The sequence below is a fragment of the Panthera uncia genome, assembly GCF_023721935.1.
Source record: "Panthera uncia isolate 11264 chromosome B2 unlocalized genomic scaffold, Puncia_PCG_1.0 HiC_scaffold_24, whole genome shotgun sequence".
NCBI classification, from domain to species: domain Eukaryota; kingdom Metazoa; phylum Chordata; class Mammalia; order Carnivora; family Felidae; genus Panthera; species Panthera uncia.
The window spans coordinates 64,260,650-64,279,391 of record NW_026057580.1 but is presented as its reverse complement, the minus strand read 5'-3'; the positions used below and the strand labels follow the sequence as shown (position 1 = coordinate 64,279,391).

Below are 18,742 nucleotides of genomic sequence, written 5' to 3'. Positions count from 1 at the left end.
GTGCGCCCGGCCCGGCGCACGCACGGCGCGGCGCGCTCGCTGTTGGCGCGGGCGGCGGTGCCGCCCGCTGGGCCCCTGCCCGCGCCCCAGCCTCGCCCCGCGGCCAGCCCGGCCGGCTCGCGCCCGCAGTCCGCGCCCCCACGCCGCCCCACGCCCGTCCCTGGCCATGCTGTCCTTCCAGTACCCCGACGTGTATCGCGACGAGACCGCCGTGAGTACCGCAGCCCTCGCCCGCCGCGGGCGCAGCGTGTGCCGCCGCCCGCGGCCCCTCTCCCCGCAGCCCCTCGCCCCCTGCGTCCTTCCCCTCCCCCTCGGCCTTTGTTTGCGAGATACGGGCCGGGGGCGCCGGGCTCCTCCCGAGCCGCGGGGGCCATGGTGGCCGTCACTGGCCGCCTAGAGGCGGCAGAGCCCGAAGCCAGTCGCCGCTTGGCCGCCTCCTAAAAATCAATGGGGTCAAGGGCAGACACCCAGGTAGGAATGGGCGTTTGACGGGATTGGGAAGACAGAACGTGTCACTGTTTTTTGACTGGAGGAGGCTCTTGCTTAAATATGGTGGTAGGAGAAAGTGTGTATGTATGTAGATGATGTAAAATTCAAAAACAAAGGCAAACTTTTTAAACTTCCAAATTTAAAATCCTTGAAGTTCATTCATTCGGTATTAAAACGTGCCCCGGGCCGGGTACCGGGCGTGTGGTGCGGGGGTTGCAGACACAAGACCGTGGAATGGGGAGGGTGGAGCGGTGACCCCGTAGTGTTGCAGTGCTGATCCAAGTTTTCCTAAACAAGAGAAGGAGTTGATGCGGGTGAGAGGAGGGCTTTAGAAGGGAGAGGGGATGGATGGCCTTTTTCAGAATGAGTTTGTTTGGCTTAGTGGAAGGGTTAGCCATCATTTACATAAGCTGTGGATTAGCTCAGGGTAACTGTTGAGATCTAGTGGGTGGAAATCTGGGCAAACACTCTTTTTGTGTAAAAATCAATTTGGCATCTTAAGAACTGGAATGAATCCAAATGTGGGCTTGATTCTCTGAGGAATAGCCAAATATCTCAGATTACTTAAAATAGAATCAGAATAAAAAATTTTTGTATATATAGATCTGGGGTGGTGGTTGTGTTGTTTTTCTGATTCCTCTGACCTGATTTATGCCAGAACGTCTGTACTTCAAAGCACATTTCACTTTGGGTTAAAAGGTACTGAGGCTTTAAAGTAAAGGACATATTGTTTTAAATTAAGACTTCCAAGTGGCACTGATGCATTCATGGTTTCTTTGACCAGTGGCCATCTGGTAACCATGTTTTCTCAGTCTATTCAACTGCTTGCTTATTAAATTTACTTTAACAGCCCAAGAAGCTGTATTCCTGTGTTTCAAAGGGTTGTTTCCTTTGTGTATGGGAGTAAAGTGATCCTGCTGGAATGGAAAAGAGGGCAGTAAGTAAGACCAAGTAAGAAGACCTGAGTGCTAGTGCTGGTTTTGTCACTCACTAGCTGGATGCCTTTGGGCAGATCGCTTACCTGTTATGGGCCTTCTTTCTCATATATGAAATGTTAGTACTGGCTTGGCCAACCACAGGGCTTAGGACTGACTTTTGCAGTAAGACTATCATCATTCATTTATTCCCATGACAGTCTGGCCCTGCAGTGTGCCAGACTTCAGTAATCAGAAGACCTGTGACTATGTCAGTTCGGTTCTTAAGGATCTTTGAGTTTTCAGGATAGATTCAAAGTAGAAAGAACTATCGGTTGTGCGACTTGATAAGTGTCATTTTAGTTGTGTTTTTAGTTGGGATTGCGTCTTGCTTAGTTTTTCCCTATTTGGGTTATCAAAATCCTGCCATTCTTGAAAGGGTTAAGTGAGGATTTTATGAAGACGTCCAAAAGATTATGAACAATTAACTCAAAAGGTTCCACAGATTTTGATATTCTACAGTTTCTTCTCATCAAAGAACTCACGAAAGCCCTAAGCCTCATGGCCAAGGGAATATAGCTCAGGTCTGGCTTGGACCCTACTCTGTGGATCCCACGGTGTACGTATCCCAGCCCCGATAGCCTACATGGAGTAAATATCTTTTTACTGTGACAGGGTCCTGATTACTAAAACCTTAGGCTAGATTTAGGCATCGGCTGAAATTGTCGCCTTCTTTTCTAGGTTGGGTTTGTCTCTCTCCAGCAGGTGTTAGAGATTGCTGTAGCTCTCTCTCTGTCACTTGAACATTTTCAGCTGAATACCAGGCAGTCTTCTGTTGACCTGTGGGGTTGGAGCATACAACCGTTTTTGGTGAATTTCCGCCCTAATGAGCAGAAACTTGGAAACCATGATGCTTCCAATGCAATGCCATTGTCTGTACTGGCAGCATGTGCTGTCAGGAAATTCAGGCCTGCTGTAGGGGTTAGAAGAGTGTGTAGGGTGAGTGGAGAACACAGAGGAGAATGGGATTCATTTCCATCAGGGGGAAGAGATCATATGCGAATTGAGCCTGGAAGTTGGCCAGTTGGATAAGGTAGAAAGGACATTCCTGGCTGTGTGACCAAAATAAATCATAGTCATGTAGGGCTGGACATTTGTGGACTTGCACTGTTTGCAGGATGGCAGTAGGGCTGTTGTGACCATCCATGGGTGGATAAGCTTGGGTCGGGGGGTGGAAAGAAAAAAAAAATGGGGCCAGGTTTGATGGGCTCTGTCTACTTTGTGTAGGACTCTGCGGTTTATCCTGAAGTCAGCAGGTGAGCTATTTGAATGGTACAAGTAAAATATTGAATGCTAACAGTGCCTTATCAGGGCTGTATTTTTAAAGTCTTTTGGGGAGATGAGGAATGGCTGGCAAACTTAAATCATAAGGAGAACCACGTACTGCCCAACTTGAGTTCAGGGGATATGGCTACGAGACCACCCCATCTGTAGGGTACGGTCTTGTAGAAGAAAAAGTAGGGGGGGCAGGGGAGTAGGGTGGTGGCACGAGGCTCCTGGGATTGCCTGTGGGATTGCCCTGGAGAGAATCAGTTTCCTGTCCTGTTTAAAAATGCCTGCTGAACACCTGCCCTTAATTGGCTTCAGATGGTAATGCTGGTTCTGGGAAGATGGAGCGGTTTCCTGACCGTACACACCGTTCGGGAGGCACCACTGGGTTCTGAGTTAGGGTCCAGGTGTGGGCCTGCCAGTTTACACCCATTGTAGTTCAGTAGCAAGCCCCACAGGCTTTGGGGTTAGCTCAAAGAGGGTCACGGGTTCTACTGTTTATTAGCCATCTGACTTTTGACAGTTGCTTTAGCGCTCTCCAGCTTTAGGTTCCTCACCTGGAAAATGAGTTGGTAATAGCTTCACAGTGAGGTACCATGGCTGAAGTCTATGGCACAGTGTTTAGTTCACAGTGATCTCCAAGTGAGCCGTAAATCTGCAGCCTTCACTCTCTCCTGCTAACCTCTCTGAATTGCATTCCATAATCTGAAAAATAGGAATATCATCCACCCTCTCACAAGGTTGCTTTACAACACTGGGCACCATAGTGTGGATAGTGAGCGAATGTTCGTTGCTTTGGATCTAGTATTAGGCAAAACTAACATGATTTCCTGTGAATCTTTTCTGCTTTCTTATGACAAGTTAATGGATACGTCTGAGTTTTAGGAACATCATGATCGAGGAACATTTTTAAAGTGTCTGGTGTGTCACCTCTGAGGAATATTTGGGGAAAAGCTGTTGGCAGTGTGCTTTTAGTCCCGACTCTGGTTCTGAACTCGGTATGGCCCTGGGCATGTTGCCATCTTGAGCCTGCTGTTGCTCCTAAAAATGTTGGATTGGAAGATCCTTTACAACTCTAAATTTTTCTGATTTCTTATTGTCAGAGGAAAAGAAGGTTGTTTTAAGCATATTTAAAACCACTTCAATGTGTGTAAAATGTGAAAGACTTGCAGATAAGAAAAGATACAAAATTTTCATTGAGTGGTAACAGTCAGCTAACATTTTTTTAAAATTTTTTTAACGTTTGTTTATTATTGAGAGACAGAGAGAGGCAGAGCATGAGCATGGGAGGGGCAGAGAGAGGAGGAGACACAGAATCTGAAGGAAGCTCCAGGCTCTGAGCTGTCAGCTCAGAGCCCAACCCGGGGCTCAAACCCACAGACCAAGCAAGATCATGACCTGAGCCGAAATCAGATGCTCAACTGACTGAGCCACCCAGGCGCCCCTAACTTTTTTTTTTTTTTTTTAACATTTATTTATTTTTCAGAGAGCAAGAGAGAGACTGTGAGCAGGGGAGGGGCAGAGAGAGCGGGAGACACAGAATCCAAAGCAGGCTCCAGGCTCTGAGCTGTCAGCACAGAGCCTGACGCAGGGCTCGAACCCACAAACCAAGCAAGATCATGACCTGAGCCGAAGTCAGACGCTTAACCGACTGAGCCACCCAGGCGTCCCACAATCAGCTAATATTTAGAGAGCGTTTTCTTAAGGGTTCAAAATTGGTGATTTTATGAGGATTTGTCAGGAGAGATTCTAGTCTGGTTTTATGTCACCTGTATTTGTCAGTTGTTTAATGAGAACAGTTTCTGAGTGTTCCGCCTTAACTGACCATTCTTCCAGGTGTGCATTTCTCCAGGTGTTCTCTCATCTGGTACCAGATAAGGAGAGATGAAGGCCCTTTGCAGAAAGCCTGGGGTTTTAGGCACCAAGAGGTCCTTCTTAAACTGGCCAGCAGCCACACTGGAACTTTGTACCAGCTGGGGAAACAACAGATTTTCCTTTTCTGGGAGATTATTTGCCTCTATTAGGGAATAGCCCTTACCTTTCGATGTAATCGACAAAGCAAGGAGACAGATTAAAAATTCATCTGAGATCCTGGTATTCTTGTTCCCAAAATCCTATGAGAAACTGTAACAGGAATGTTGGAGTTGCTCAGAAGAGATTTACTGGAAAGATGTCCCTATGCTTTCAGTGAGATTAATCAGGATAGTATGAAATGGAGAGATTTTGTGATGATTTTTACCTTTGGAAATTTTCTTTAGGCATAATCACCTGGGGAGCGGTGACTCCCGACTGCTCTTGTAGTGTGTGGGTCAGTTCCAAGGCCAGGCCCAGGAATTTGGGCTTTTCAGGAGCTCGAAGGTGTCTCTGATGCTCAGCCGCCCGCGGGAGCTCCTTGAAGCCTTCCCCTCTGCCGGGCCCTGCTGCACTAAGCAGTTGTCTTTCTTCAAATACCAGGGTAGTCTGAATGGGTGATGCCTCTGTGCCTCTTTTTGTAAGCATTTTGTAACAATACACAAAAGGGAAGAAAGGCTGCAGTTTTAGAAATGTTCTTTCATTGCACTTACGTCAGCTTTTTTAAAGCTGCTATCAACTGGAATCTTTCTACCGCACGTTGGTAACCTGCTTTTTGGCAGTTTAGACTTAAAGACAAAAACCAATCATGTTATATATAGCAGGGAGATTTTCTCATCATTAGTAAGCTCAGCAAGAACAGAAAAGAAGCAAATCAGCACGTGCGTGGTGGTTCCTTCACAAACATGCCCTTCTTGCATCCCTGGTGCATTGTGCGATTCTGTGCTTTGCCACTGACCACACATTTTCAAGTTTCTTTAGCACAGCGGCAGGCCTTTGTTTTGTGTTGTACAGACAGAGCAGTTCCCTATTCTGACCTTTCATCTTTCTTCCTTCTCCAGCTAAAACATTCTTTTCATGATGGGTGGCTTGACACCTTTGAGAACCTGCCAGCTTTTGTTCATGTGGTAATTTGGGCAGACACATTGCCAGTGAGCCAATTGGAGTATTTTGCCTGTCCTTATCCTATTTTTCCTCTGTTACATTCAGAAAATACTAATGTAATTGGGGGTTAGACTCTAATTGTCCAAAACCACATTTTGTCTTTTGCAGGTACAGGATTATCATGGACATAAAATTTACGACCCTTATGCTTGGCTTGAAGATCCAGACAGCGAGCAGACAAAGGTAATTGGGGCTTATAATTAAAGATAAGGTGGTCTTAGTACCTTGCCCCAAACCCTAGACTTCAGTAGCTATGGCTTTTCCTTTCTGGCATCTTCCTGTGTTTTCTGCCGTGGGATGGTGAATATACCTGTTGGTGCTACCACTTTTTGTCAAATGATCCATGGGAGAAAAGATGAAAGCATTTTTTGTCCCAGAGAAAAGAAAATGTTTGCAATAATGTTTATGGTTTATGGTAACACTGATGAAAGCAAGAATTTGAAAGGAAAATATGAGAAAGAAAAAAACTGATTTTACCAAGTAAAAATGAAAACTTAGAGAAAAATTATGTGAATGAAACGTTGCCTAAAATATTTTTTCCAAAGGAAAAAAAATCTTATAAAGTTGGGCCTTAAACAGTGTGGGAGGAGGGGTGGGGGTGGGGTCAAAGCCCCCCACCCCCCCCCCCCCCCCCTGCTGAAAATCCAACTACAACTTTTGACTCTCCAAAAACTTAACTACTAATAGTGACTGGAAGCATTACCAATAACAGAAACAGTCCACACACATTTTTTAAAAGTAGTATGTGTTGTATTGTTTCAGTAAATTAAGATAGAGAAAAGAAAAGGGTATTAAAATCGTCAGGAAGAGAAAATACATTTGTAGTCCTATACTGTAAACAGTCCACGTGCAAGTGGACCCACACAGTTCAAACCTATGTTGTTCAAGTGTCAACTGTATGTTGAACAAATACCAGGTCTTGAAAACTGAGTGCTGGTCTTGGATCACTTACTGATTTTAATGCAACAAAAACAAAATGAACCAAATTGTAAATGTAAGAACATTCTTATATTTTATAGAAGTAATGGGGTGAAGGGAGAATTTTCTGCTCTGCCTAACAATGTAAATCTTTACTGTTCTTTTGGAGAAACACATAGTATTTTGAGCTGAAGTCTCATTCCATTAATGAAAGTACCCCTGAGTGCTATGTCCCACAGATGTTCTGTCCTTGGAGTGCCCAGATCTTGTCATGTAGGATTCATCCTTACATATACTGTAAGTTTGTTAATCAAGTTTGCTTGGGTGAAGGGATCATGTTTCTCCAATCCATGTCAAGTTCCTTGACTCTTACTTTATAACTATATTTACATATCACTTAGTGCATGGGAATATGTATGCTATTTCTAATATGCTCACTATTCCGGAAATTTATTTGAACTTCTTTAGAATCCCAGAGTACATTTCCATTTTTTAAAAAGGCAACGCTAAATGCACTCTGGGTGGTTTTCCAGACCTGCCGCCAATAAGCCTATGTCTTAGCTCCTCCTATGTCTTGTGGTCCCCTGCCACCATAAATACCGGTGTTCTCTGGAGAAGTCAACTCAGGTTTCCAAGGCAGTTCAGATTTGCCAGGAAAGCATTCCCTCCCGATGTGGGTCTGGCTAGTGGGCTTGGGATTCTCCCCTTGCCCATTCCCACCTTCCATTCCTGCCTGGTCGGTCTGTGGGGTAACAGATTCCACCACTTTTAAATCCTTGGGAAAGAGCTTGACGAGGAAAGGAATGGGGCAAAGGGCTTAGCCAGGCATGGTAGTCTGTGCAAGAGGAAAAAGTAGAGGCAGAAGAGGTGGTCCTGGAGTAAATTTCATGTCGTCTCTTTCTTCTTCCTTCGTTCCCATGCACCAGCTTGCCTGCTTTCCTTTCTTCCACCCTTTCCTCTTCCTTCCAGCAGGTGTGTCCTTTTTGGCTCACTGTAGAAACCCTTATAACCTCTTCCCTACCTTTGTCCTTGAAGTAAGCACACCACCATTTTGAGATTTTTCTAATGGTTTTTGCTTATACCTATAGTCCTTCTTATCTCCCTTTCCCGACTCCTCAAGAAAGACAAAGGTCTCATGGGTGAGAATTACTGGTATTCGGGTTTTCAGTTCTCTTTCATGAAACATTAGTTACAAAGGTGGATGGATAGAGAATCCATGATGAGAAATAGATGGGGATCTTTGAGAGTGGGTGGGGCTCTAACTCTGCAGGGAAGGCTAGGAGGCTCAGGGAGCAGATGTGGGGCTGCCTCCTCACCTCGACCCTGCCAGGAATGACCTTGATCACTTGGCATTGGCCTGAGCCGAGACAGGGATGGAGCCTGGGAATGGAGAGTCACAGGCAGCTACCTAACCTGTAATGGATGGGAAGCACCAGGAAAGGAGTGAACTTCCTGCGTGCATCTCTTGGAAAACTGCCCCAAAGACTGTCTCTGTGATGATTACTTTGAGGTATTGGCTACAACCTGAATTTCTTCAGGCTTTGATGGTGATTGAGGGATTCAGCAGTGTCAGAGTGACCCAGTTTTTGCTTACGTGTTAATGAACACATGCTTTGCTGTTCCTTAATTGATACTGGCTGGTCCTGTGGTTGACAAGCCACTTATTAGTAGATGAAAAACTTCGCTAGTGATCTTACAGTTCACATTTGCTAGAAGCTAATGAGTATACGCTATTATTTTTATGGTATACATTTATTGGGTGCTTACTGTGTGCCAGGCACTTCATCAGTAGCTTTGCATCCCCTATCATTTAATTCTCAAAGCCTAAAGCAGAGCTTTTTATTTTCCCCATTTTACAGATGAAGAAATGGAGTTACTGAGTAATTAATTAACACGCCCAAGGTCATTCAGCTAATAAGTGTGGAGGTAGCTAGGTGGTTATCAACTTTATGTTAAAAACTAATAAAAGGGAAAAGACTCTGGGTGTAATAGCTTTGGGGGGAATATATTCATGTCACTGCTTGCCGTGGGACTTGGCCATCCTCCCGCGGGGACCATGGGCTGTGGTCGCTGTGCCCACACTGGCCTGTGCGGACAGCTGCCCTCGGGTGTCAGAGTGGCTTTGAACCTTTGCCTCCTCCCTGCAGTCTTCCCACACACCCATCTCCCTCCTTTCCAGACAGGTTCGTTAATGACCAAGGCTAGTAATATCATCTGGTTTCTGAGGAGTTATTTTTTTCTAATGTGTTTTTCTAAGGAGAAGAGCAGTGCGTATATTTCCTGCTCATGGTTAGACACATGTACACAAAGGTGTATTAGTCACACCTTGATGTAAAGAGGAATATCTTCACATAGCCTCCAAAACAAAGAAAAACCAGTCAGGAAGTGAAGAACATTTGTAGCTCTTTTATACTAAATTCTGAAATGCTATCAGGAGGTCTTTGATTTAATCTAGTGTGTAATATGGGTTATCCATTCCTGACAGTGACTGGCATTTAAGGCTTTATCCCTTATAAAAGAATATCAGAGCAGACTTGTAACTTAAAAGTAGGAGGTTGTTGAATCTAGATGAATCCCTTAAAGCTGTCAAGGCCCATATAATCCTATTTTATAGGAAATGCTCCAGATTGTAAAAGATCCTATACAACAACTCACTTGACTCTCTGAAGCAAATCCAACCTTGATATGGAAACTTGAGATACTTTGTACAGACCAGTCCTACCCAGTAGATACATACCAGCTACATGTATAACTCAAACTTTTCAAGTACCCACATTTTAAGAAGTACAAAGAAACAAATGGAATTATTTTATAGTACTATATTTAATTAGTATTTTCAAAATATTAATATCTCAACAGGTAATCAATATAAAATACTATTAAAATATGTTCCTCTTTTTTGCAACTAAGTTTTTGAAATATAGTGACTATTTTACACCCCTAGCATGTATCAGTTCACAGCAGCCACACTTCAGGGGCTCAGTAGCCACATGTGGCTAGTGGTTCCTGTGTGGGACAATGAAGATGTAAAGACCAACCTTTCTTGTGAGTATAAAGAATATAAATGAATGTTAGTAGATTTAAAAGAAAGTTGAATTTATCACAGGAATTAAAGAAGAGTTTAATATAGAAATAGATTAAATAAAGCTATATAATTATCCTAATTAATATTAAAAAGAAATTAAAGGGGTGCCTGAGTGGCTTAGTCGGTTAAGCGTCCGGCTCTTGGTTTCAGCTCAGGTTATGATCTCATGGTTTGTGGGTTTGAGCCCCACATTAGGCTCCGCACTGACAACACGCGGAGTCTGCTTGGGATTCTCTCCCTCTCCTGTCTCTTTGTGCCTCCCCTGTTCTTGCTCACTCACTCTCTCAAAATAAATAAGTAAACTTTAAAAAATTAAAATCTAAAAGTACAGTTGGAATTACAGTGCTTTATCAAGGTGACATCTCATTCAAAACAGTACCTTAAATACTAGGCTAAATGTCTCTATTACTACAATTCTTATATGTTCACAAAGCTTTGATCAGTACAATAAAACATGAACCAAAATTTGGAGAGAAGAAAGTAAAAATCATGAATTGTAGATTATATGATCATGTATCTAGGAAGCCTAAGGGAAACAAATGAAAACTTACCAGAATTAATGATTCCATAAAGTGATTATGTATAAAATAGTATGTGCAAAAGAAATACAAAACTGTCAGCTCTTATATGTACCATCAGTAATGAGAAATTAACCCATCTGAGAGCAACAAAAAGCAAACACTTGGGAATGAGAAAGAGATTTCGTGCCTACTGGGAAAGTAATAATGCCACTTTGAAAATACAGAGATTTCTCAAAGGCTCAGTTTGGAGTGTTATATCTTTTTTTTTAATTAAAAAATTTTAAGTATATTTATTTTTGAGGGGGGGAACAAGCAGGGGAAGGGCAGAGAGAAAGGGGGACAGAGAGAGAGAGAATCCCAAGTAGGCTCTGCATTGTCAGCACAGAACTTGATGTGGGGCTCAAACCCATGAAATGTGAGATCATGAGCTCAGCCGAAACCAAGAGTCGCATGCTTAACCAACTGAGCCATCCGGGCGCCCCAGGGCATTATTTCTAACAGTGAAAATTTTCCAACAATAATGTAGTGTTTAAGTAGAATATGTTGAATCTGTTCAATGAAGTAATAGGTGCATCTGTTAAAATGTTGGGCTATGAAGATTGCATGCTAACATGAAAAAGTGCTTGTGGTAGAATATTAAGTGCGAGGATAAAAATTACAGTGCTCCAAATGGTTACAACATTAAAAACGACCTTTGTAAAATGATTGTAGGAGAATCTATATAGGGATAGAAACTAAACAACAAAAATCAGATAAAGGGAAAGTTCTGGGTTAAAAGCACTTTAGAGAGCTAAGTATGACTCTTGAAGCATCTGAACCATAGTGAAATCTCACTGGTGTAAGTGGAACACCCGGGTGACCTTGGAAGTTTTCAGCATGAAGAGCTAGAGAGGGAGGTTTGCAGTCATTAAAAATGATTTGGAGACTAAATAGGCAGGCCCAACAGGCAGTTAGCTCCTACTCTCCTTTCAACAGGCATTTCCACCGTGTCCTTTGCAGATCGTAGGAGGCACTTTGGAGCAGTCTTCCTGCAGGCCCGTTTTTGACGCTGAGGTCAACTTGAGCCTTCAATCTAATAACGAGGCTCTGCTCCCCTGTCTTCCATCCACTGACGTTAACGTGAATGTGATTGGCATCCTCATCTTTAACTTTCTAGATTTCCCTCCTAGAAACAAGAAACAAACCCCAAGCCCCACCCTCTGTGTAGCTTTTCTCAACCTCTTTCTTCCTCTTCGTTGGTGTCCTGGCCCTTCAGGGGTGCCCTGGTCAGTTGTTATTTCAGATTTTATCATGTGCCATCTCCCTCTCTTCCTCTGTCCAGGAGTCACTCCACGCGCCCCGTGACATAGCTGACCCTCTTCCTTTGTCACCATACCCGGTAATATTGCCCATCAACATAGACCAACCTCCTCAAATCCAGAAACTTCCCAACCCTCGGGGGAGTGGTGGAGACTTGCATCTGTCCTGTCCAGCAGACTGCTCTGCCATTTGGCTCTGCGTTGACTCCCAAGTCCCCAGACTCTGCTTCCATTGCTCTCACAGCTGAGATGGCAGTCTCACTTTGAGGTCACTGTGACACTACTAAACGAGTATTTGTCTTGGCCTCTCCGCTCACTGCGGTGCAGTCATTCCACCCTGTTTGCTCCCCTTCCTGATAGTGTGATAAATTCCTCTCTCTACATCATTGGGCTTGGTTTTGCAGCCCCAAGGTCTAGACGGAAGCAGTGTCCTTGTAGGCTCTTCAGGAGGCTCTCCGTCTTACTCCACGTTTTGTGGCTCCAACTTCTTAGTTGCATATGCCAGAAGTTGTTACTGAGTTACTGAAGGGGAGATACAGAGAATGGAGGGATTTATACCTTTCAAGGGATAGCCCTCTTAATTGTAACTAATTGTCAAATCTGCCTTTCACAGAAACTCTGTCCTGGGACTTTGGTACAGCAGTAGCTAAGTGTAGAATATGATCTGCATATACCTAAGGACTAGTTTTGTTTTCTCCCTGAGAGTGGCCCTAGGCAAAATGAGAGCCACAGCAAACAGTTCTGTTTCCTTGGTGGATCTCACGAGAGAAGAACGTTAGTGAGAACCAGCAACAACAAAACAAAACAGTTGTTTTAGTTTATGTTTATTCCTTCTGATAAAATAAAATTGCCATCTGTGTCAGAGAAGATCAAAGGAATACACAACATAGGTCTTCTCTAGGACATTATTTGCTCTCCCTTCCCATTCTCCCATTGGGCTGAATAGTTGGAGATAGCTCATTACACCTGCTGATAAGAGGCTGAGAAACGTAGGGAGGAGAGCAGGGGTCCTTCAGTCTTTCAGAGTAAGAAACCTGGACACGTTACCTTTCCCTTCCCCTGTACTTACACTGTTTCCTTCTCTGGCAGGGAAGATTTAAATCTTAAATGACTTCTGATCATCTCTAGGATATTGAAGCAGCCTAGGGTTTCAGTGTAGGTATTTTCATGTCACAGAGGTCAGTGGAGAACAAAGTTTACGGAGGTCAGCACCTGCTTTCAGGCATCCTTCCTGCCTATTGTGAGGTCTGTTTTCTTGTTTGTTTGCTAGCTTTTGTTTTCATTGTTAAAGGTTAACCCTAAACATATGTAGTGTGAGGAGTTTCTGCTCTGTTCCGGTACCAGTCTGGCCCAGATCTCCCTGGACACTGGGCTTTCCCTAGCATGGAACCAGAGCCAACCTGTAGAAGAAGTAGCTTGGAGCTGGGTGAGCAGAGTTCATTTGTCCAGTTGCATTTCTACAGCAGGCCACCGCGCTGTCAGGCTGCAGAGCCAGCAGAGTTGAAGGTTGCTCCCAGGACTTCCAGTGCTTGAAGGGCTAGTCTCTGAGCCAAAAGACAGCAGATGAAGTTCACTGGAAATTAATTGGCTTGGGTTTATGATGTTCTTTGAAGACTTTAGGACACACTGAATATCCTTTTCGTGGATAGTTCTTCATCCTGTGCGCTTGCAGGCACTCCTCATATTACTTCTGTTGGGAAGCAGTGTGGAGGCAGAGAATATTTGCCAAATGGGACTGGAAGACAGAACACACAAATCAGAGCTCTTGTCCTTCCATTTTCTTGTTCTATGACCATGGCAGGCTACCTAGCCTGGATTCATTTTATTCGCCTGTAAAATGAGTATTATTGAAATCACTTCCAAGGTTTTACTGACCTTCACCTCAGAAAATGCACGGAAGAATTCATTTTCCGTACCCGGCAGAGGTCTGCACAAAGATGGTGTAGCTTGGGGCACTGCTGCGTAACCGTAGCGGGATATAGACCTTCAGACGCTGGTGCTCCAGCCGCGTAGTCAGAATGTCCAACTTCAAAGACTCTTCTATTTTCATCCAGAAAACTAAGAAGGATTTTCCTTTCGAATCCTAGGTGTTTAAGATAAAGAGGCTCACGCTCTGTGCGTTGGTATTTTTCCATGGGACTGTGACTTCTAAGTGAGGTTCCCGTGTTCTAAAGCGTGATGATTAAACTAGGGCAGAGATTACCTTCAAACTATCTGGTAGTACCTCTTTTAACTGGGGCCTTGTGAACGCCCTTGGCAAAGCTGGCCTGTGAAACACTCGTCCACCCATTCATTACTGTTCCATGTAGGACCTGGATTGGGAATTACTACTGTGCGGTCCTCCTTGATTGGAAACAGGAGGCGCTTTAGGTAAATATGTTACCACATATTATCTCAGGTTCCTAAATATCTCACTCATCACCTCCTTTGGAAATGTTTTTCCTTATTGTAGTTTGTAAATACACTTCTTATAAATCCACAGTGGAAATATGTAATTAGGGAAACAACTTCCTTTTGATGTATGGATGGGATAATCATCAAAAGTATGAGGAAGTTGCTGGTACTGGACCATCTTCTTTTCTAAGTGCTGCTGGCTTTTTTTCTCTTCTCTCATGCCTTCTATAACCAGGGTTTGTTTATTTATTTTGAGAGAGGGCATGCACATGAGCTAGGGAGGGGCAGAGAGAGAGAGAAAGAGAAAAACAGAATCCCAAGCAGGCTCCATACTGTCAGTGTAGAGCCCTATGTGGGGCTCGAACCCACGAACTGTGAGATCATGACCTGAGCCGAAATCAAGAGTCGGACACTTAACCGACTGAGCCACCCAGGCACCTGTGTAACCAGGGTTTTGATGCAAGCAGCAGAAATGGATTCTGGCCAGCTTTAGCAAATAGGGAATTTATGGCAAGGATGAGCCCAGCTCCTGGGGTAGACTGAAGGGCTAGGCTTGGCACAGACAGGAACCAGATAGTTCTAGTGCAGAAATTCCAATTTTCACCCAGCACTGCTAATGGCATAAATGATCTTCACTTTTTCAACTGCCTATCCCTTGTTTGGTGACTCTCCCAGGAGAGGGAGTTTTGATTGGCCAAACTCCAAATGTGTGCTCACTCCTTGGCCGAACTGTGGTAATGGGAAATTTGGTAGAAGCCCCAGGGACCCTCTTTGGCTTTTGTACCGTCAGGAAGCTACCTGGAATTACTGTCTGCTAAGAAGGGAGGACACTGGAAAGGGAGAATGGATGCCGGCTACCCGAAATGCCACAGGTCTGCTGGCTTCATCCTCTCTCCCTTCTCCGTATGTGTTCGTTCCCTTCCCTGTTCCCTGTCTTTCCTCTCCTATCCAAGCTTACCTGTGTGTCCACTGTGGCAAGCATTAGATCAAACTGGGAGGAGGAACAGACACTGTCAAAAGCCAGACAGATGTGGCCCCTGCCGGCATGGAATTTACGTGTTAGCACAGGAGAACCAGCGATTGGGGGTGTGCAAGCCACTTAACCTTTGAGCTGCTAGAGTTCTGTGCTGAAAAGAGGCTCAGACACATCCTGAGTCTCATTTTAGAAAAGCAGACCCCAGACCACTGACAAAATGCTTAACTTGCTTGAATACATTTAATAGTGGCATCTTGCCTGTGGGCAGTTATTTGACTTTGGTTTTTAATCATCATGGTGTTCCTATGAGAAATGCTGGTCTCAGATATGTTTGGGAAAACCATTGGTAAAGAGCTAACAACTGAAGAACTGAGATAACTGACTTCTCCTGGCCTCTCTTCCCCACTGCCCCCAAACTTAGCTGTCTAAAATCCACTCACCACCCCATGCTGCCATTTCCAGGGAACAAAGCACTTAGTCATAAAAACCACCTTCGTTGGGCACTTAGTAAAATATAGGTCTCCAAACTGTAATTCTGGAGCATCTGATTTCAGTAGAAATCTCTGTCTCCCAGATAATTCTTAAGGTCCAGAAAGCTTGGGAAAACTGCCCTAGAGAATGCTTAGACATGGTTAGAGAAAGGTGCTAACACCTTTGATAGTAACACCACTTTCAAGGAGTCAAAGTCCTAGTCGATGCCTCACTTATTTATAGCATCTTTATAAATCGGAGGGACAGTGTTTGTGGTTCTGACGTTTTCATTGGGCGATATCAAGGCAAGTGTTAGAATAAAGACTTGAGGGACTCTCCTACGTAGTATTTTACGGCACTGACCATTTCTGTCAGCTGTCTGTTTAATCATACACGTGGTTTTTAGGAATTCCAGTTCTGCCTCTATAAAATCTCATGCCTTTCTCCTTTTTCTTTCTTTCTTTCTTTCTTTCTTTCTTTTTTTTTTTCTTTTTTTTTTTTTTTAAATTCCTACTGACACTGCTCTGGTTCAGGCATGCGTTGCCGTTGTGCTAGACATTGAGTAGCTTCCTAACTTGTCTCCCTTCTAGGATTTTCTTTCTACCCTGTTCACCCTAACAACTAATGGGAACCCTTAGAGATCTTGGAACCTGTATGTTCATGGGAAGGCAGTGGGTAGGATCATTTAATGAGCAGCTTCGGAGGTAGAAAGGCAGGTTTGAATCTTTACACCATAATTTCATCAGATGTGATGTTGGTCATATTTTTTAACCACTCCAAACTTCAGTTTTCTGATTTATAATTTGGAGCAAACTACTCTGTATGGTTGTGGTGAAAATTAAGTGATAATTTTGAACCATGCAGCAAAATGGTGGACACAAGTAAGTGCTTGATAAATGTTTGCCACTGCATTTATTGTAGAGCACTTTAAATAGCATGGAAATTATCTGCTTGATAATTTGTGGGACAAATTCTTTTGTTGCAATTAATTCTTAGGCTCTTTTCCTCCACTTTCTTTCATGGTTATTGCCCTGTTCAGATCTTTCTTTCTTTTTGGATCGATTTTTATCCTTTGTATTTCCTAGAACATTGCCCACATCATTGAGATTCTAAAATGTACCAGCATGGGGTTAGTGTAATATCTCTTACGTCCCCAACTCTACTCTCCCTGTCCGTGGCTATATTTCTTCATCATTTCTAATATTGAGTTTCTGCAACATTTCTCCCCTTTCCTTGATTAGCTTAGCCAGAGCTTTGGTTGAGTTTTTTTTTTTCCCTTTTTAAATTTTTTTTTTAAAAGAAGCCATTCAAGGACTTAGAAGTTATACTCTTTTAATTTTCTAATTAATTTCTTCTCATGTTCTTTTGTTACTTTAAAACTTTGATTTGAATGTTTAGTTTCATTTCACTTTCTCATGTGCTGATAAGACACCATTCGTGTAGATACACCTTTTTCAGCTCTGCCCACCAGGACTTGGGCAAACTTTGGGTCATTTCCTCCTCTTCCTAGGCTGCTCATGTTCCACCAGCCTCACCTTGCTCAGCAGATGGCAGGACTCCTGGAAGAGCTGTTAGGATGCCGGATTAGTGGTACTTGAAACCCAAGTCATTCCAGCTCATGTGAAAAAAGGAGCAAAGTAGCTGTAATTGGCGACCAGGGTGTAAGAGCCTTTAGGCACAGCCTGATCCAGGAGTGCACATGATATTTCTGGAAACCTGTTTCTCTTTGTCTCTCAGGTCATCTGCTTTTCTCTGATTGTTTTGTTTTCCAGTAGCCTCTTCCATGTGGTAGGAAAAGATGGGCCTTGTCTCTTTCAGTTTTATTCAGTCCTCATGGTCCCAAATCCCAGAAGATAAGATAACTTCTGTCTGCCAGTATGCATCCCTGTCACTGAAAAAGGATTCTGGTTGCTTTGCCTGGGTTCATGACTCCTTTATTGACTTGCCTATAGAGAAGAATGGATGGAAAGACTGCTTACAGAAATGGATAGGGTTTTTTTTTGTTTTTTTCACTTTTTTGTTTTTTTTACATTTATTTATTTTTGAGAGACAGAGAGAGACAGAGCATGAGTGAAGGAGGGGCAGAGAGAGAGGGAGACACAGAATCTGAAGCAGGCTCTAGGCTCTGAGCTGTCAGTACAGAGCCTGACACAGGGCTTGAACCCACGAACCGTGAGATCATGACCTGAGCCGAGGTCGGACGCTTAAGCAGCTGAACCACCCAGGCGATCCAATAGGGTTTTCTTATATAAAGAATGTAGAAAGGAGTTAGCATAGTTAGAATACAGACAGAGGTAGCAGTAACGTCATATGACAGATGGTGCAATCTACTGGTACTCAAAAACAGTAAAATCTGATGGAGAGAGAGGGTAAAACACAAACTTCCTGAAAGCATAACTGTCACTTTCCAGACCCAGCTTGTTTATTCGAATGCAGAGCACCTCACCTGTGCCAGACATACCTCAACCGTCACAGTGTGATTGCTGTCCTTCAGGACAAGGCACACCCAGACACCAGCACTGTGTGCATAAGTCACAGAACAAGCCCTTGGACCCAGTGCAAGCCTCATCCTGTATGGGTGTTCTTCCTGGCCCTGGATCAGTCCCTGGATCGAGGGTTGGGGTGCTCAAATGGCCAATAGAAGTCACACACTGTTCCCCCACTCTATCAGTAGGACTTCTCAAGGGTACCAAGATACAGATAATCACCTTCAAATGTTTTGCCACATCTCATGAATTTTAACTCTTTAATAGTCTTATTTTTCTTGTTTTCTAAATATTATTGTTGCTGTTTGGATTCTCTTATTGAAAAAAAATAGTTATTTAAGAGAGGATGTGTATGCATTTAACTTCTTCATGATCAGGTTTTTAATTAGGTTTAGATTTGAACTACTGTCTGTCCTTGCCGGGTTTCTGGTTAGTAGCATGTGCCCCAAAGGACCAAGCCAAATGGAGTTCAAGTTTCAGCTTTGAATGGACTTCCTAGTAGTGACTACATTTGAGAACAAGACTTGACTGTAAGGTCAAACTGATTTGCCCATATGGGATGGGCATAGGAGGTGGAAAAGAGACCTGGCTGGGATTCTGGAAGGCCCCACCTGTACTGTTAATCACATGCAGCTGGAAGCTCAGTGTGAGCCTTCCTTGCCTGAGGGCGGACGGTCCCAGAGAGAATAGGTGCACCCACTCTGGGGTTTTAATGTTAAAAGACAAGCCCCATGGAGTTGGGGCTCTTACCACTTGAATTCACTCCTTCTCCTCCTGGGGAATAAGTAAGTAATGGGTTTGTGGGGCCGGGAAAAGAAAGTAGCATTGTGCTTTTACTGTGACCTG

General features: G+C 43.8%; 1 protein-coding gene across 1 annotated transcript in view; it reads left to right on the top strand.

Moving 5' to 3' along the window:
• The first annotated feature begins 65 nt into the window (after nt 1-65).
• The window catches only part of PREP (prolyl endopeptidase), a 119,874-nt gene continuing 101,197 nt past the window's right edge, over nt 66-18,742 (top strand). Inside the window, exons 1-2 of the mRNA XM_049654074.1 lie at nt 66-211; nt 5,856-5,930. Coding sequence (XP_049510031.1) covers nt 167-211; nt 5,856-5,930 — 120 coding nt within the window. The 5' untranslated portion in view covers nt 66-166. The remainder of the gene's footprint in view (nt 212-5,855; nt 5,931-18,742) is intronic.